At 43.6% G+C, this 20,516-nt stretch overlaps 2 protein-coding genes across 5 annotated transcripts in view; one reads left to right on the top strand and one right to left on the bottom strand.

The window, feature by feature from the left end:
- The window catches only part of LOC103307345 (olfactory receptor 52P1-like), a 122,751-nt gene extending 105,384 nt beyond the window's left edge, over window positions 1–17,367 (top strand). Inside the window, exon 2 of the mRNA XM_065590541.1 lies at window positions 15,950–17,367. Within this exon, the coding sequence (XP_065446613.1) occupies window positions 15,984–16,946 (963 nt within the window). The 5' untranslated portion in view covers window positions 15,950–15,983 and the 3' untranslated portion in view covers window positions 16,947–17,367. The remainder of the gene's footprint in view (window positions 1–15,949) is intronic.
- The window catches only part of LOC135982658 (single-minded homolog 2-like), a 117,055-nt gene that overhangs the window by 15,780 nt on the left and 80,759 nt on the right, over window positions 1–20,516 (bottom strand). For all 4 annotated transcript variants that reach the window (XR_010600172.1, XR_010600173.1, XM_065590505.1 and 1 more), the window contains exons 3-4: window positions 2,945–3,030; window positions 290–489 (exon numbers count right to left, since the gene is read on the bottom strand). Coding sequence is in view for 2 of the 4 variants with exons in the window: in XM_065590505.1 (XP_065446577.1) it covers window positions 290–489; window positions 2,945–3,030 (286 nt within the window). In the remaining 2 variants the exon portion in view is untranslated. The remainder of the gene's footprint in view (window positions 1–289; window positions 490–2,944; window positions 3,031–20,516) is intronic.

Raw genomic sequence — 20,516 nt, 5'->3', positions numbered from 1 at the left:
TTGTACACTGCCTACCCTAATGAGGCCTCTGGACACTACCATGACACAAATAACTATAGATTAGAATCAGGTTCCGTAGGCTTGATATTTTAAAGATAAAATATTGCCTTATTTACCGAGTGATTTTGAAAGTCCTGCATACATTTACAGTGCTCAAGTTCAATTGTAATGATGTCATAGTTAAAATACACCTAAAACTTAAGTATATTGAAGTATTTAGAAACCCCTATAATTTGACAAAACTTAACTTCCAGATGCTATATGATGGAAACCAAATCATTTTGCTTACCTGGAATCTAGGAATATAAGTTTTAAGTCCAGACTTGCTCTGAACATGAACATGTTACTGTGAAGCTTGATCTCAGTGATTGCACTGGGAGGTAAAGATTGACCCACAGCCACCAGTCCTACAATTTGGTAACAGGAATCATACAAGGACATGTCCAGCATGTACTGACGTATCTTCAAATAGCCACTGCAGTGGATCACCTGGCATGGAAAGAAAGCATAGTAGATATTTGAAGGTAAAGGAAGAGGTCTTACAGGTCAAGAAAGCATCTTGAGAGCATCTATTTCTCAGCCTCTGCTGCATCTCATAGACTCATAGACTTCAAGGTCAGAAGGGACCATTATGATCATCTGGTCTGACCCCCTGCATGCTGCAGGCCACAGAACCCTTCCCTGGACTCTGCCGTTGAAGTCCCCAATCCTGTGTTTTAGTGACTTCAATCGGCAGAGACCCTCCTGCTAGTGATCCCTGCCCTATGCTGCGGAGGAAGGCGAAAAACCTCCAGAGGCTCAGCCAATTTACCCTGGAGGAAAATTCCTTCCCGAATTCCTTCCCCCATCTATTTCAATGATGATACAAATAATTTCTCTTAACACCATTTGTCTGGCTGCATAGTTTGTTAAGACTGCTAAGTGTCTTATTTGTAAGTAGAGATGCAGTGATGCTGTGTACCTGTGTTACTGTCGCCAGCACATTGTAATCTGGTATTAAAATGCAAGAGCCCTGGTGCCATATGGACTGCTCTCCAGTTAATGCTTTAAATTAAGGTTATCTAATGTACATTTAATGTAGATACAATAAGATAGTTATTGTGTATTAACCAAATAAACTGAAATTTGCCTTTGATGGTGACTTAATCACGGAACAGCCATACATATTCCTAGCTATACTTTAACAGCCAGTTTGATGTATCAAAACTACTTCTATTGAATTTGTTCTTCATTATGATGAAAAACAGATACATTTTCATGAATGTAGCCCTAATTATAAATGATTAAATATATATTTAGACACATTAAAAGTGTTGCTTCTTTCCAGTCAGGATTAGTTGATCCCGGTTGACAAATTAACAATGACAATGTCTAGGGGCCAAATTCTAGTCTGACATACATTTACATAATTCCAATTTCCATCCATGAAAATTGCATGTGTATATCTGATGCTAAAATTTAGCTACTAGGCTGTAAGAAGGGATAAATAATGATTTGGGGCAACAAAGGTAAATGCAAAATGCTCTTAGAAACTCTTTTGAGGAACATAAATATTCTTAGTTTCTAATGGCTACTATTTGGCTATGCACACTCTTGCAAGGCTCAGTCCCAAATATCATGTGGGAAACTCCACAAGTATCAAGTATCAAAACCACATTCTATATATCCCTCAGTTTATTTGTATATTTTCTTTGTTTTGACTTGTTTGTTCTTCCAGTAAAAAGGAGAGTGTGTCCACTGCCCTAAGCAATCCTTGGCAATCCATTATCTATATATCTAAAAATAGATTCCTCTTAAGGCTCCCCGTTCAATCATTAATTAATATGGTAGTCAATAATAACCCAGGGATAACTTACTTAAAATCTCCCATCAGAGCCTCCTCGTTCCCTCACAATTAGGCATATTTGGTTTCCCTTGCACTTAGGCTATTCAGGTGGTACTTTCTGAAGTGCTCAGCATTGGCCTAACCTTGAAGTCACTGACTGATGAGAGCAGAATTAGGGCAATGCTGAGCGCTCTAGAAAAATCACATCTTTAAACAACATACACTGGAATCAGGCAATTGGGCTTCCAGGGGAAAAATGGCATGTGACTCCGCTTGCTGACAAATTGTAATCTAAGAAGAAACATAGAGGGAAGTCACCACCTACTCATTTTTTTTTAAATTGTTTCAATATAAATTATGGATTAGAACAATGTACATTGCAGGACTACACTTCCAGGAATAATTGTTCAAGTTTAAAAGGGTAGGTAAATGTCTGCACCTTGGAAGAATTCTAAAAGAATAGCAAGTCACTCTGAGGTGTTCTTTCTCTTGCTGTTGAATAAGTCATTTATTTTCAGTAAAACTGTGTGTAAGGTGCCTTTCTTAGCTGCTGCTTAGATAGTAGAAATATGTTGTTTATCTTATGGGAGAATAAATGCAGAAAGTAAAGCTGAAAATATATGCTTGAATGGCAGGTGCTAATGTCAGATTACAGTACTTACCATCACCCATGCTCAAGTGCAGTAACTATTAAAACAATAAAAAGAACAGGAGTACTTGTGGCACCTTAGTACTCCTGTTCTTTTTGCGGATACAGACTAACACGGCTGCTACTCTGAAACCTATTAAAACAATGTATGTTAAGAGGTGGTAGACATCAATCCTGAACTGAGATATACAGGCACATGGGGCCATATTCTGATACCCTTACTCATGCTGAACAGTACAGGGAATAGTCTCATTCAAATCAATGGGATTACCTGTGGAGTTAGGTACTAGTCAGCATGAGCATGGGTATCAAAATCTGGCCCATAGCTTCAGGGTGTACTGTTGTATTAATAACAAAATCTGCACCCAGCGGTGGTATTCTGACTCTTTTCAGTAGTAGACTTTGTTTTACAGCTACCCATATAATAAAACCTGTTACTCTTTGAACTTGGAAAGGCTTCAGAACGTTACCTTGTAGCCGCTACATGTCAAGCCTGCATTCCTCTTGGCCAAGACACACTTCATCCGGAGAAAAAATGATCTCTCTATTTCGTACTCTGAAAGCATAAGCCCATTGTGTTTTAATTATTAATCTAGGTTTCAAAAAATCACCCATAATGTTTACTTTGACCATTTAACCTAAGTATTTGCAGGGTATTTCAGCCATTTATATTAACCTTTGTATTGTCATTATTATTTTTAGGGAAAGAAGGCAATAGGAAGATGGCCGTGACACATCTTTGTCCCCATCCATGGTCAGCTGTCTCTGCCAAGGTCACTGATAGTTGTGATTTATTTTAAAGGTTAAAAGAGTTGGGGGATGTGACATTTTGGGGTTCACTCAAGCCAGTCAGGGGTTCAGTCAATGCCTGCTTTGTAAACCTGTATGTCTTGTGACTGCACCAGCTCAATTTGATCTCTGTGATGGGTCCTGGTCAGGCCAGCCAGTAAAAATCTGGAAAGAAGACAGTGGAGGAGAGAGAAACTGTCTTGAACAAAGAGTGTATCTTGCTAGATTAAGTTTTAGACTTCTAGATGAACGTGTTCACTTTTATTTGCTTTCAACCATCTCTACCTTTATTCCTTTTACTTGGCATCACTTAATCCATGCTCTTTTGTTAATAAATGTGTTTTGCTGTCATTATAAATCAGCAGTGCTGGTAAAATTCAGTAAAGTGTGTGATTGCGTTAAGCTGGCAGGTTGGAATGTTCTACTGTCTCTGTAGAGGCAGCAAACCTAATGCTTTTTCTGAGAGGGTCTAATGAGAGGAACCGGATCCTGCAGAAGGAATTCAGGCCTGGAAGGGTACTAAGGTCAGCTTGCAAGGAGTATCCAAGTTGGGCAAAGCCAGGGTGAGGCTTGTGGCCTGCTGGCAGGCTGTTAAGGTGAGAGCTCTGAACCAAAGCTGCACAGTCACAAGACACCAGGGCTACAAGGCAGACAATGACTGAACCCCTCACTGGCCTGGGTGAACCCCAGAATGTCAAAGGCATTGAGCCTCCAAGCTTTAAATAAAAGGCCTTTCCATTGAGCAGTGACATCTTAGCCTCTGCTGGCCTCAAGGGCAGGCTTTACAAATTCAGTCTCGCAAATGGTTGGATCTAAAGGCAACAGGTGAACCATGGATCAATATCTTGGAAGCAGCAAAAGAATAGGAAACTTATCAAAAAGTTCATGTTGTAATCTCACTGTACACTGCCAGTCATTGGGCCAAAATTTGCAAGCCTAGACACTTTATAAAGTTTCTACCTATTCAGGGCACCAACAAGCAGACTCCTCTTAAGAGAAGTTTTTAAGCAAAATGTTTTTAATGGAAAAGTCACTGATTTTTTTAATTAAACCCTGCTCAGGTGCATACATATCTTCTTTTAAAAATTTAAAATCCTCATGTAGCAATTTTTTTTTTTGAGAAATACCTATTGCAGTTCTAATATATCCAAAGATAGTCAATAGTTCTAACCTTTTGCTATGAACACCATGTGGAACTGGGGTACCACTGAGCCCTCTGACCCATCAGCCTGGGCTCCCTCTCACACTGTGCTGCTGTGATAAGATGCAAAGCCCTCCAGCCTGCACTTTCACCAGCATTCACACAGGTGGGACTCACTCAGCTGCAGTTACATGCAGTGTCTCTAACCACCAGCTTCCCAGCCTAGGACCCCAGAGCAGTACTGTCCTGCCCTGGTCAAATCTGGCCAGTATTTGGGTTTAATACCAAGTCCGCCTCTCCCTCAATGTGAAGAGAACAATGGTAACCAAGCAGAGATTTTCCCCAAGTACTCCAGTCAAAGCTCACTGGTTTGGATTAAAACATAAAATACATTTATTAACTACAAAAGACAGATTTTAAGTGATTATAAGTGATAGCAAACAGATCAAAGCAGATTACCTAGCAAATAAACAAAAAACGCAAACTAAGCTTAATATACTAAATAGATTGGATATGAATTAGCAGATTCTCACCCTAAGAGATGATACAAGCAGGCTGCAGATTTTTAAGGGGCAAGCTGCACTTGCTTTACAGCTTGGAATCCCCAGGTGTTCCATTCACAGGCTAGAAATCCCTTTAGCCTGGGTCCAGCACTTCCCCCAGTTCAGTCTTTGCTCCTCAGGTGATTCCAGGAGTCTTCTTGTGTGGGGAATGAAGAACCCCAGATGATGTCACTCCCTGTCTTATATAGCTTTAGCATACGGCGGGAACCCTTTGTTTCGAAATTTGGTTCCCAGACCGGTTTGTGAGAAAATACTGACATCCCAAGATGGAGTCCAGAATCATGTGACCTGGTCACATGTCCTTGTAGAGTCATAGCAGCCATTACGTACAGGCTGTTTGGGAGTGTTCTCAGGAAGATCCCCAGCTGGGGGAAAAGATTCTCCTAAGGCCTGTTGTTTTTCCTGATGGCCCATTACCCTGAATAGGCCCTTCCCTACCCACTATCTCGACTGAAAGCATCTTCTGTGGCGGGCGTTACCCAGGTGTAACTACATTTGAAGTACTGATACATATTCGTATTTATAGCTTCAGATACAAAAATGATACATGCATACAAATAAGATAATCATATTCAGCAAATCATAATCTTTCCAATTACACCTCACATGACTTATCTTGCATAAGATACATCATAATTATGCTATAATCATATAATAATAATATCACCATGAAGAATATGGGGTGCAGTGTCACAACTACCATTTTGGCAGGAATTGACAGAAGTAGCAGAGGAATCTCACTCTGTGCTTCAATGAATGGGCACTTTGAAAGGTGTTTTCAGGTAAGTTTCAAAACATTGATTTCTTCCCAGCCTTAGAGCTTGATCCAAAGCCCATTGAAGTCAACTGGAGTCTTTCCATGGACTTCAATGGGCTTTGGATTAGCCCCTAGTATATTGTTCTAACAACCTGTCTTAATTTGACTTTACTGCAAATTTTGTGCTGTGTATTTTTATGCACCTGTCACACAGTTAACACCTGCAGTTGCTTTAGCCTCAGATGCTACATAGAAACTATTAACTCTCTGCATTATACTCTATTTAAAAATCCTAGAAAACATCTGCAGAAAAAGGAAGCACATTTCATGTTAGAGCTATGCTTAAAGGAAAAAATGCAATACACATTGAATCTCACCTAGTATCATCAGCCTTCCAATTCAACTGCTTTTCCTGTTCATTGAACTGAAGGCCCAAGAATTTCCTTACAACTTACTGTCACTTCATGCTAAAATGCCACCCTCTGTATTATTTCAGAATTATGGTTTTACTTTTAATGTTCAATAAAATATTTTTAAAAGGCCAATTTAGGATTTTTTATAATAATATTAAATTGCGCTGGAATTCCGGCAAAACATTGGAATTATCCATTTATCTTACTAATGGAAATTAGTTTCTTGTGGGAACAATAGGCATTTTAATGAACTGGCATATCTACTATCAAGTTTAAATAATGATATACACAAGTAGGTGGGCGGAAGCTATACAGTATGCATCTCTGATGGAAGAATGGTCCTGGGATTAAGGCCTGGGATGTGGGTGGGTCTGAGTTCAGTTCATGGCTTTGGTACTGGCTCCCTGTGTGAGCTTGAGCAAGTCACTAACTCTGCCTCAGTTCCTTGTTTGTAAAATAGGGACAATACTTTCCTCTCTCACAGGGATGTGAGGATAACTTCACAACCATTAATGAACAGATGGTGATGGGGGCCATATAAACACCCAGATGGATGATGAACAACAATTTTTATGACAAGTCCTTTTCTAAAGATCATTTGTGGAAGTGGAAGCAGGGTTTTAAGCAACAGAGCCAACAAATTTTATCAGAAATATTTCTGTAGCACTAACTTTACAATTCTATCGAGAATAGGTTTTGTGTACACAACAGTTCCAATACACAGCCTGGCCTTCATGAGTCTGTAACACTAGGGCGGTGGCAAACTAGTAAGGTGGAAGTTTAACAATTTCTCCCTTCCTCAATATTAAAAATAAAAAGTTCTCAATCTCTCAGGTTTCATGGTGGGGAACGATTCTCTACAGGGAAATTCCACCAAGTTTTTATCTTCTTCCCTGTAGAACTTTGACTTGATGGGTCAGCTTTTCTAATACTTGTATTTCCCATACTTTTTGGGACGAGTCAATTGATTTAGAGGAGTCACATCTCTTCCACCACCTTACAATTATGATTCTTGCTGCAACTATCAAATGGGTAATCGTTTCTTTGTATCTGTTATACAACACAGAACTTTTGGGGAAAATTCACAAAAACACCTGTCATCTCCTTAAAGGAGTTTCCAACCTCTTTTTCAAAGTGTCTGAATTTTTGGACAGATCCACCATATGTGCAGAAACCAGCCCACTTCAGAACACTCATTTCAGCATTTGCCCATGCCTGTACCATAGATGACTTTAACATAGTTTTCTTTTATGAATGTCTATACTGAAGTATAGGGACTGCTGTTCAAAATACTCTCCCAATCCTCATCCTTAATTCCTTTGCACAAATCTGCATTCCACCTCTTCATGAAAAGTGTGTTTCCTCTAAGCAAAAACTGAAAATAATTTTATAAGGTGGAAAGAGATCCTTGTGCTTCATAATAGTGACAAGTAATTTTTCACTGTTAATTTTTTTCTCAGATTTACCTTTAAGATGATGTGTTGAAAAATGTTGCAATTGCAGATATTGGTACAGTACAATGGAACTTTAGTATTTCTTGCAAGCTGATTTTTTTCTCCATATTATCTGAATGTAACGTCTGAGTAGTTGCCCAACTCTTGTAATACAACTACAATGCCAGGTTTTAAAGTTTCCCAGAGTTTTATTACGGTTGAATTTGGTGTTATGTACTATGGACATTAGAGGTGATGGGTCTGGGCTTAATTTTTGTTATCCCATGCCTCTATTGTTGCTCTCAGAAAAGGGTGGTTATATATTATTACAGATTAGGACTGTCGATTAATCGCAGTTAACTCATGTGATTAACTAAAAAAAATTAATCGTGATTAAACAATAGAATACCAATTGAATTGAAATTTATTAAATATTTTGGACGTTTTTCTACATTTTCAAATATGTTGATTTCTATTACAACACAGATTACAAAGTGTACAGTGCTCACTTTATATTATTTTTATTACAAATATTTGCACTGTAAAAATGATAAACAAAAGAAATAGTATTTTTCAGTTCACCTCATACAAGAACTGTAGTGCAATCTCTTTATCGTGAAAGTGTAACTTACAAATGTACGTGGGTTTTTTTGTTACATAACTGCACTCAAAATCAAAACAATGTAAAACTTTAGAGCCTTCAAGTCCACTCAGTCCTATTCTTATTCATCCAATCCCTAAGACAAACAAGTTTGTTATATTTACGGGCGATACTGCTGCCTGCTTCTTATTTACAGTGTCACCTGAAAGTGAGAACAGGTATTCACATGGCACTTTTGTAGCCAGCATTGCAAGGCATTTATGTGCAAGATATGCTAACCATTTGTATGCTCCTTCATGCTTCGGACACCATTCCAGAGGACATGCTTCCATGCTGATGATGCTCCTTACAAAAATAATGCGTTAATTAAATTTGTGTCTGAACTCCTTGGGGAGAATTGTATGTCTCCTGTTCTGTTTTACACACATTCTGCCATATATTTCATGTTATAGCAGTCTCGGATGATGACCCAGCACATGTTGTTCATTTTAAGAACACTTTCACTGCAGATCTGACAAAACACAAAGAAGGCACCAATGTGAGGTTTCTAAAAATAGCTACAGCACTTAACCCAACGTTTAAAAATCTGAAGTGCTATCCAAAATCTGAGAGGAATGAGGTGTGGAGCATGCTTTCGGAAGTCTTTAAAGAGCAACACTCCAATGCGGAAACTACAGAACCCAAACCACCAAAAAAGAAAATCAACCTTCTGCTTGTGGCATCTGACTCAGATGATGAAAATGAATGTGCATCGTCCACACCGCTTTGGATCGTTATCGAGCAGAACCCGTCATCAGCATGGACGCATGTCCTGTGCAATGATGGTTTAAGCATGAAGGGATATGTATCTATAGTGCATCTGGCACATAAATATCTTGTAATAATGGCTACAACAGTGCCATGCGAACGCCTATTCTCACTTTCAGGTGACATTGTAAATAAGAAGCGGGCGACATTATCTCCTGCAAATTGTAACTAAACTTGTTTGTCTGAGCAATTGGCTGAACAAGAAGTAGGACTGAGTGGACTTGTAGTCTCTAAAGTTTTACATTGTTTTATTTTTGAATGCAGTTATTTTTGTACATAATTCTACATTTGTAAGTTCAACTTTCATGATAAAGTGATTGCACTGCAGTACTTGTATTAGGTGAATTGAGAAATACTATTTCTTTTGTTTTTTACAGTGAAAATATTTTAATCAAAAATAAATATAAAGTGAGCACTGTACACTTTGTATTGTGTTGTAATTGAAATAAATATATTTGAAAATGTAGAAAACATCCAAAATATTTAAATGGTATTCTATTATTGTTTAACAGCGTCATTAATCACGAATAATTTTTTTAATCGCTTGACAGCCTTATTATAGACACAATATTTTCGGTCTAGAGATTGTCTTAATCCAAGGAGTCATGTGGTGTTTGATGGTGGAACACTAAGCCTGTTCCATCTAGTTCTCACACTCGCTCGCTCTCTTGGGTTATCCAATACAGCAAATTTCTGCTTTGGTTTGCTGGGTGATAATATTTTAATTTTTGGTAGCATTAGTCCTCCTTCTTGCCAAGGTCTTTGTAGGGTAGCCTGTTTGTTTGACTCTTGGCTTCTTGTGTTCTCAAAAGAATTTGTTCGGCAGGGTTGCCAATCATCAAGATGTTTCCTGGGATGATTATTAGTAGTGTATGGAAGACAAAACTGATTTGAGGTAAGAATCATTTTTACTGATACAATTTTTCCTAGAGTTGAGACTTTGTACTTTGACCAGTTTTCTACATGTGTTCTAACTTAATCAGAGGAGTATAATTAATATTATAGAGAACCTGCCTTTTCTGATATATTCCTAGGTTATTTTAATGAGGTAGTCACCCATTTATATTTATCATTTATGGTTTTTACAAGTTGAGATCACTACCAAAGTCCCAAATTCCAGACTTATCGTAGTTTATTTTTAAACCTGAAACTTTACTAAATTCCAGGTTTTCCTTTTGCAATTCAAGGAGCCTTTTCTGTTTCACTCATATTTCTTCATACTGCCACATTATCCTGTGCATGTGTCTGCTATAATAAACTCTGTACAGTGTGCTTGAATAGACTCCAGCTACTCATATGAGAAACCACAAAGAAGTTAATGTAAAACCCACCATAAAGCCAATTTGAACACCAACCTTGCAACAAAAGGGCCAGGTCCTAAACCAAGCAACACATTATGAAGAAAACTCTAGAGATAATATATTGTTTCTGGAATTTTTTAAATAAAATATATTATATTTTATTTTAGTTTCCACAAAGTGTGTCATTTCAGTTATCCCCTTTCCTTCTTTAGCTTGTACATTAGACAATAAGTCTGACTTTGAGCACTGTTTAAAAATAAAATGGCCTGTTTATAATTTGGTGATTTGTTCTTTTTTTTTTTAAACTGTTGCAAACAGGATAAATGTCATGGTGCAGTAAATGAAGTGCATCTGGCTATTTTGGATAATGAATTTAAGCATTTGTTCACTCATATTGCACATGACTACTAAACAAGATTCTCCAAGCATTTCTGTGAAATTATGGCTAGCTTTATGCAACCCTAATTATCCTTGGGGTGAAAGTATGAAATCCATCTTCATTGCTCTAACTCATCTTTCATCTCTTCTGAAAGAAGGCAGCTACTAAAATACGGGTATTTATATTTTTCTTGTAGTATGAGCTTAGAAAAGATCATCATGTTTCTTTCACTCCGGCGGATCAAAGCAAGTTCGATATAACACGGTTTCACCTATACTGTGGTAAGATTTTTTGGCTCCCGAGACAGCGTTATATCGGGATAGAGGTGTAATTATCGGCGCCTCACTGGGGTGAAATGTAGGAAGATCCCCATAACATGAGGGGCATGGGGTGTGTTCTGTGACAACTCCAGCTTTTCCCAAACCAGAAATACCATCAATCATCCCAGTTTTCTCACAGCACGGCTGGATCCCAGAGCAGTGCATGGAGCGTAGCACTGGGAGGTAGGAATTTTAACCAGGAATCTCGCTAGCTTTGAGGTTTCTTGTTACTAAGTAACAGCCCAATACTGCATCTTGGAAGTCAGTGGGAGTTTTGCCACTGCCTTCAGTGGAAGCAGGATCAGACCCACGGCCTCTTTGTCTCACTGTCCCCAGCTCTGGAAGCAGATTAGCAGTACTCACGCATGTGGCCAGAGGGACTATGTACATCCAGGCAGAATGCCCAAGCTGTGCCGCTGAACGTGCCGGGTACATGCTGCTTCACATACCGGGAGCTTAGTGGGAAAACGCAGGCTAATCGTGGGTGCAGAGCGCCTGAGAAAGCGGGTCCAAGCTCTCTTCAAACTCCAGCCCTCCGGTGCAGTACTGCTGACAGCAGCAGGGACAGCCAGACAGAACGCCGCTACTAAAGGCACCAGGGAGCTCCCGAGAGAACACACTTGCTGTGCTGCGGAATGTATCTGCCATGGCTAAACTCATGCTTCTGCGTGTACTAAGCACATCCAGGGAGGAGACACATTCCAGCCCATCACTAATGGACAACATCGGCGGCACAGACGGTGCAGACAAGAAGTAGAGAGGAAAGGGTTAAAAATTCACAGTTAACGCCCCCCCTCCCCCCAGTTCCTGTGCTGTTTTTTACCAATACAGGGAAGCTTTCCCCAGGCAAATGACTGGGAATCGAATGCTGCAGCCTCATCTGCACCGGTCTCTACCGCAATTCATGTATTACCAAGTGGGTTTCCATTTCCGGGGACTTTTTAAAATCTCCAACCGGTTTTGCATTTTAAACAAAATGGCAATTATTTTGCACACAAAGTGAATGAGCTGCAGTTAGCTACGTGCGGGTCCAAAGAGTTGTCTGTGGGGAGCTATTGGAACCCACAGTCAAACCTGTCTAAACTGTGCGCAGAGAGACAAGGTGGGGGCGGGAATCTCTTTTATTGGACCAACTTCTGTGGGTGAGAGAGGCCAGGTTCTGGGCCACACTGAGCTCTGTGTCTCTCTCTCACCAACAGAAGTTGGGCCAGTAAAGAGATTCCCTCCCCACCTGGCCTCTCTAATAGCCTGGGACCAATCCGGCGATGACAACACCGCATAAACTGCGTACGTTTATCAACAGGCCTCGTTCCCAAGCTGTGTCCATGCGGCACTGACTGGTGACTCGCTGCTACTGGCTCTTCTCCTTGGTTCCGGCTCTCAGTAGCTAATGATACATAAATATTTTCTTATTACATTTCCACGTAAGCAACGGCAGGCAACTAGTTGCCATGGGGCTATTATGTGCTTGCCAGGGACGGGGACGTGGTCCATGCGATCCTGGATGGGAGTGGAGGCGCCCATCCAACAATGACTCTGTCTCAGATGCCGTGTAAATGTTTGGGAACCTATAGCAAAGCGCTGGGCCTTGGGCAGACGTGCGTTCATGCCCCAGGGCAGGCCAGAAAGGCCCTGGCCCTTTATAGCTGGGAGGTGTAGTTGTAGGGCACATGACAAGGGCAAACGTGACTGACTGGACACCAGAGATAAAACTCCCTGCCTTTGAGGCACAAGGGGCAGGTGGGAGAGAGGCAGAGTTAGGGAAGGAATTTTCTGCCCAGGCCAAGGGGACAGTCTGTGTGGTGAGTGAGCCCAAACAGGCCAAAGGGATGGGCTAGTTCTGAACTTCCTGCTGTCCAAGGGCAGGAACTGCTTCTCCCGATTGTGAGGGTCTAATACAGTGGGTGCAGGAAAGGGCTGCGACTGGAGTCCCATGCGGGAGGGGGATGTGCATTCGTAAGGAGAGAGTGAAGCAGTGGACACAAGGAGAAACTGGCTCTAGGACAGCACCCCGGGTACACAGCATCTTGCGTGGAACATGCAGCTAAAGGTGCTTTATTATACACGGCAAGATGTGGTACAATGCCAGGAACCAGTGGGTGTATCAGCACTGCCCAAGGGATAATGTAATGCCAGGAACAGAGAGGCAGAGAAATGAAGTGGTTTTGCAGACACAGGGATACAGGATGAAGGACGTTCATGGCCGTCGCAGCCAACTAGCTCTGGCATCTGCACACGCACTGTCCCGTTGGCGTCAGAGGGAGCTGTGCTTGCGTACACCAGCTACGAATCCGGCTCAAGGAACTCAAAGCTCACCTAGTTTATTACCCTGCGGGCTCCATTCTTTCTACAATCAACTCTCAGAGAGAAAAATAACCTGGACAACATTTCCCCAGTAGTGACGTTGAAATAGGTTGCCTTAAACTGCAAACCACACAAAGTGAACCCTGGTAACCATGCTTTGAAATGTTTTTTGGCCCGTGAGACTGGAATTCTCAGAGCATTTTAGGGATAGAGGATTTATCCTTGGGCCTAGAGCACAAAGTCTATATGATGCTTAAGCACTGGCGGACTTTGCTTCCCTCGTTGTTTAATGAGTTTAAGTCCGTAGACTGGAAATTCGGAGACCTGTGTTCTATTTCCCATTCTGTAGCTGACTGAGTCCCTGCTCTGTGCCTCAGTTTCCCCACCTGTACAGTTAAGGAGAACAATACTTCCCCTCCTTTGTGAAAGATTTTGAGACCTATGCCTAGAAAGGACTGTACAAGAGCAGTTATTAAAGTATTACGATCATTACAACTTCATTAGGCCAGCAGATAAATATTGACAGATTTTATAAGTGCCGGTATACAAATGCTAGAGGTCTAAATACTAGGTGTGAACTTAAGTGCCTGGTATTAAATGAGGATATTGCTATAATAGGCATTGTAGAAATTTGGTGGAATAATACTAATCAATGGCACACGGTAATACTAGGGTATAAAATATATTGGAATGACAGAGCAGGTTGTGCTGGTGGAGTGTGAAAGAAAGCAGAGAGTCAAATATAGTAAACATTTTAAATGAATCAAACTGTACCACAGAATCTCTATGGATAGAAATTCCACGTTTGAATAATAAGAATATAGCAGTAGGAATATACTACTGACCACCTGAGCAGGTTGGTGACGGGGATTGTGAAATGCTCCAGGAGAATAGAGAGGCTACACATACAGAAATCTCAATAATAATGGGGGATTTCTACTATTCCCCCACCCATTGACTGGGTACATGTCATTTCAGGATGGGATGCAGGGATAAAATTTCTAGGCGCCATTAAGGACTGTTCCTTGGAGCAGCTAGTCTGGGAACCCACAAGGGAAGAGGCAATTCTCGATTTAATCCTAAGTGGCGCATAGGATCAGGTCCAAGAGGTGAATACAGCCGAACTGCTCGGTAATAGCAACCATAATGTAATTACATTTTACATCCTTGTGGGAGGGAAATACCAAAGAGGCCCACCACGGTAGCATTTAATGTCAAAAAAAGGAGCTACATAAAAATGAGGGAGCTTGTTAAACTTCAATTAAAAGGAACAGTCACAAAGATGAAATGCCTGCAAGCTGCATGGAAGTTATTTAAAAACACCATAATAGAGGCTCAAACTAAAAATAGTAATAAATTCTTAAAAAAAAACTAATAAAAAACATATGAGGAGAGATTAAAAAGACTGGGACCGTTCAGCTCAGAAAAGAGATGGCAAAGGGGGGGGATATGGTAGAGGTCTATAAACTCATGAGTGGTGTGGAGAAAGTCAATCAGGAATTGTTATTTACTCCTTCACATAACACAAGAACCAGGGGTCACTCAATGAAATGAATAGGCAGCAGGTTTAAAACAAACAAAAGGCAGTATTTCTTCACACAACGCACAGTGAAACTGTGGAACATGTTGGCCGGGGGTGTTGTGAAGGCCAAAAGTCTAACTGGGTTCAAAAAAAAGAATGAGTTAAGTCCATGAAGGATAGGTCCGTCAGTGGCTATTAGCTAAGATGCTCAGGGATGCAACCCCATGCTCTGGGTCTCCCTGTAGCTCTGACTGCCAGAAGCTGGGAATGGACAACAGTCAGGGGTTGGATCACTCGAAATTGCCCTGTTTTGTTCATTCCCTCTATAGCACCTGGCACTGGCCGCTGTTGGAAGACAGGATACTGGGCTAGATGGACCATTGGTCTGACCCAGTAAGGCCATTCTTATATTCTTATTACAGTTGTCATCTACACATACTGACCTCAGTTAACTCCCAGGTGACGCAGGTTTCCATGGCATAATGCAGGACCAAAGGCCCCTACAAATAGGCAGTCCATATGGCTGCTACAGCCCAGGGTGCGTTCAATCCTACCTCCTCCATGGGGCAGCCCCACAACTGACTAACGCTGCCCCAAAAGTGAGGGATGAAGCCTGGGGAGAGTGCTGATTCAGTGCTCCCACAAGGCTCTGCCATCTCCTGCCCCTCCCCAGAAGGAGATGCTTTTTACACCCTTCTAAGACATAGGGGTGACCCCATTTGTGACACCATCTCAGGGTTCTACTGAACCTTCCATTTCTCTTGCGTTTAAACCCTTCTGGGCTGTCGACTAAAGCCATTCAGACATTGGGCTAGTTGTTGTTTCAGGTCCCCCAAACTGGAACTGGGGGTCCAGCTGTGGTCCAGCTCTGAGGGGAAGCAGCAGTGAGAAGAGCATAGAGAAAAGATCCATGGGCACAGCTTGAGCAAATCCCGGGAGAGATGTAGAAAAGACGGCCATTTTGAACTGGATCCTGCGGTGAATGAAGCTGGTGGTGGTGGTGGGGGGTGACGTGGCTGCAATTCTCCATAGGGGAGAAGGCAGACAGGGGCATTCTGCCTGCGCTGGGGTCCAGAGGGGACCACCCTGCAGCAACAAAGCGTTTTTATTGCTGACACTAACCCGCCGTGTGGTTTCAATTCCAGGCTCCGAAATGGTCCTGGAAACCATCCGTGCGCTATGTCCCGCTACAATCACTCCAACCCCTCCACCTTCCTCCTAATGGGCATTCTAGGGCTGGAGGCCACCCACTTCTGGATCGCCTTCCCGTTCTGTGCCATGTACGTTGTGGCCCTGCTGGGGAACATCACCCTCCTTTTTGGGATCACGACGGAGCCGAGCCTGCACCTGCCCATGTACTACTTCCTCTGCATGCTGGCAGGCATCGACCTGGTGCTCACCACCTCCACCGTGCCCAAAATCCTGAGCATCTTCTGGTTCCACTCCCATGAAATCGGCTTAGAGTGTTGCGTGGTCCAGATGTTCTTCATCCACAGCTTCTCTGCCATGGAGTCGGGGGTGCTGCTGGCCATGGCCTTCGACCGCTACGTCGCCATCTGCAAGCCATTGCGCTACACCGCCATCCTCACCAACGCCATCGTCACCAAGATCGGGTTGGCCGTCTTTGTGCGGGGCATCGGGCTGATGACCCCCTTGACGTGCATGGTCAGTCGCCTGCCTCACTGTGGGCCCAGGGTCATCTCCCACTCCTACTGCGAGCACATGGCTGTGGTGAAGCTGGCCTGCGGGGACACCTCGCCCAACTATGTCTACGGGATAACGGCCGCGACCTTTGTGGTGGGCTCAGACTCCATCTTCATCGCCATCTCCTACATCCTGATCCTCTGGGCCGTCCTGAGCCTGTCCTCCAGGGACGTACACCTGAAATCCTTCAGCACCTGTGGCTCCCACGTGTGCGTCATCCTGGTCTTCTACACCCCGGCGCTGTTCTCCTTCTACACGCAGCGCTGGGGCCAGAACATCCCTGCGCACATCCACATCCTGCTGGCAGACCTCTACCTCTTGGTGCCGCCCATGCTGAACCCCATCATATACGGCATGAAGACCAAGCCGATCAGGGGCCGGGTGCTGAGGCTGTGGTACAAGACTGTTCCCACCTCAGAGGCCAAGTTCTACACATGAATCTATCCCTCCATCCCTCCTTCCAACCATCTAGCATCAATCTGCATATCTACGTATCTGTTAGCCTTGAACGGCTGCCCAAGTGTGGCTGCTGCTGACTCCAACTAGCACCTCTAGCGCAGAATTTCCCCCTGGATGTATATTGTATCTTTCCACCATAGCTTGGGACTTTACTCGAGCAGTTACAGAAACTTAACTTGGCTGTGTTGTGAGAAGAATGCTAGAAAACATCACTGACATGCTCCCTTCTGTGGCGCCACTGTGCTCACCCACTCGTTCTGCCTGCATTCGGATGTGCGGAGGTTGGCCCGTGGGGACAAACATGTCAACAGCTTGTATGGTCTGACTGCCACGGTACTGACCAAGGAATTGGATTCCTTGTCCATTCACCCGTTGTATGTCATGATCCTGAAGGCGGTCCTGAGCACTGCCTCCTGGGAAGAGCACGTCAAGGCATTCAGCACCTGGATCTCTCACACCTGCTGCGCCATCTACATCCCACTCATTGGTTGTCCCATCTACATCCCCCTTCATGCACACGCTCCTGGCAGATGCCTACCTGCTGGTGCCCCTCTTCCCCACCGCGTCCTGAACCCCATCATCGACAGCTTGAAAACCAAGCAGATCCGTCGGAGGATTCTGGGAAATATTCATTGGAGAAGAGTCCAATCAGCAAACCCCTTCTAGTGGGGCGTGGCTCCCTGGATCAGCTGCCTCGTGGCCCATAGAGATCCAGGGAATTCTGCAGGGCTGTCCCAGCGGATTGGCTGTTACTGGGGGGAGTTTGTTAGGACACAGCCAGGTTCCTGGCATCTTCCCTTCCCCACTCCAGAGCATAAACCTAAGGCCCAAATGTGGTTTTCTTGGATATCACCCCAGCCTACCCCACCCCAGCTGCCAAGCTTGTATCACAAATAAGCTGCCAAGTTGGGGACAGAACCTAGATCCCCCAGTTCCCAGCCTAGCCCCCTAACCATCAGACCATCTTTATACAGCACAGAACACACAGGGTCACAGGGAAGCAGAGTCCACCACAACGTTGTTCTCGGAAGAGAGGGGCTACTGCAGTGCATGTGATCAAAGACTGCAAAGAGATCCTGGAGTCATTGTGGATAGTTCTCTGAAAACATGCACTCAATGTTAGGGTTACCATATCTATTAAATAAAAAAAGAGGACCCTCCAGGGGCCTTGGCCCCGCCCATTTCCCCACCCTGGCCCCGCCCCAACTCCGCCCCTTCCCCGCCCTAACTCTACCCCCTCCTCCCTCCCACTCCCAGCCATGGGGAAAGGGCTGCCCGAGCACTACCGGCTTCACGGTTTGCCGGGCAGCCCCCAGACCCTGCGCCCCTGGCCAGCGGTTCCCCAGCGCAGCTGGAGCCCGGGAGGGGAAGCGCCCAGCCGAGGGCGCAGGGTCTGGAGGCTGCCTGGCAAACCGTGAAGCCGGTAGCGCTCGGGCTTCGGGCAGCCCCCTTGCCTCTGGACCCTGCGCCCCTGGCCGGCACTTCCCCTCCCGGGCTCCGGCAGCGCAGGGTCCGGAGGTATGGGGGCTGCCCGAAGCCCGTAGCGCTCGGCTCTTAAACAGCCGAAGAGTCGGGGAGGAGCAGAGCCGCGGCGGCTGGAGGCTCTGCTCCTCCCCTGACTCTTCGGCTCTGTTTAAGAGCCGAGCTGCCCCAGCACTACCGGCTTCGGGCAGCCCCCGTGCCTCCGGACCCTGCGCCGCCAGAGCCCGGGAGGGGAAGTGCCCGGCCGGCGGCTGGGGTCCGGAGGAAAGGGGGCTGGCCGAAGCCGGTAGCGCTGGGGCAGCTCGGCTCTTAAACAGAGCCGAAGAATCAGGGGAGGAGCAGAGCCGCCATTTTCCCGGACATGTTCGGCTTTTTGGCAATTCCCCCCGGACGGGGGTTTGAGTGCTGAAAAGCCGGACATGTCCGGGAAAAAGAGGACGTATGGTAATCCTACTCAATGTGCAGCGGCAGTCAAAAAAGCAAACAGAGCGCTGGGCATCATTAAGGAAGGGATAGATAATAGGCCAGAAAATATCATGTTGCCTCTCTAGAAACCCATGGGACACCCACACCTTGAATACTGCGTGCAGATGTGATCGCCCCATCTCAAAAAAGATATCTTGGACTTGGAAAAGGTTCAGAAAAGGGCAACCAAAATGATTAGGGGTATGGAATGGCTTCCATATGAAGAGAGATTAATAAGACTGGGACTTTTCAGCTTGGAAAAGAGACGGCTCAGGGGAGATATGATTGAGGTCTATAAAATCATGACTGGTGTAAAGAAAGTAGATAAGGAAGTGTTGTTTGGGAGGGAGATTGAAAAAAAAAATCACACCCCAACAAACATTTTTTAACTGGTCCATTTGTGTTTTCTCCCAAAAAATTGTTATAAAAACACAATCAAAATGATTGTTCATGAAAGAAAAGGTCAACACATTTTTGGATACAATTTTTGAAAATAAAATCAAATACAACCATATTTTTAGGGGGGGGGATGAAGAATTTTGACAATATCAATAATTGTTGTACAAATGTATTTGTTTTGAAAAAAGAAAATCAGCAAAAATATTTCTTTTGAAAATTTGGACCAGCTGTAATAATAATACAGAAATGGTTGCTGCTTTAATTCCCAGATTTATCAAAAATAAAACTCCACAACTCAGTTTACTTTTATTTATTTAAACTCTACATGAAAAATAAGAGGGTTATCAAGAGGTCACAAATGTGTTGCAAACAGAACAGTTTTAATTTCAGTATTATGAACCTCCAGAGTGCAAAAATCTTGAGTCAGGACCCCGAAAAAATCGAGAGATTGGTTCCAAAACCATGATTTGTAAAAATAATAATAATAAATTTGGATTCTGTTTATTCACCTTCTGGGTTTTCAGTCTTTAGGATCCACTTGGGTCACATTTTTTCTTTTCTGAACAACCATGAATGCCAGAAACTTACTTATTGTTGTCATGGAAACTGAGAGTCTCATATAATCACGTGACTCCAGCAGTTGAGGCTTTGCATTAAATATAGCGAATCTCCTGATGAAATGCAAGCATGAGCAATGCTGTGTGAATGTGTACAGTAAATGGAGGTCTCCTTAGTCATACTGAGCAGAGAACTGCTTAATCAGATTTTCTTCTGAACATTCTCCTCTCCCTGTCTCTGAATTGAACAGTGCCAGGGTGGAAGATGGTGACACATAAGAACGGCCATACTGGGTCAGACCAAAGGTCCATCTAGCTCAGTATCATGTCTTCCGACAGTGGCCAGGGGATGTTGCCAGACAGACACCTGGTCTGGGGACCAGTCCCATCCGGAGCCTCACAGCACCTGCCTGATTCACTGTGGTGTTACTCCAATTTAATGCCATTCTCCAAGGGCTTATGCTGGTGAACGCAATTCCAGAAGGATGTTATCAATTAAAGAGAAGTCAGAAAAAAGCCTCAAGAATGATTCAAAGGTTAGAAACCCTGACGCCTAGAACATAAGAATGACCGTACTGGGTCAGACCAAAGGTCCATCCAGCCCAGTATCCTGTCTACCGACAGTTGTAGATAAATCTCTGATAAT

The sequence above is a fragment of the Chrysemys picta genome, chromosome 1 (genome assembly GCF_011386835.1).
Source record: "Chrysemys picta bellii isolate R12L10 chromosome 1, ASM1138683v2, whole genome shotgun sequence".
Taxonomy (NCBI): domain Eukaryota; kingdom Metazoa; phylum Chordata; order Testudines; family Emydidae; genus Chrysemys; species Chrysemys picta.
This window is presented reverse-complemented; position numbering and strand designations above follow the sequence as displayed.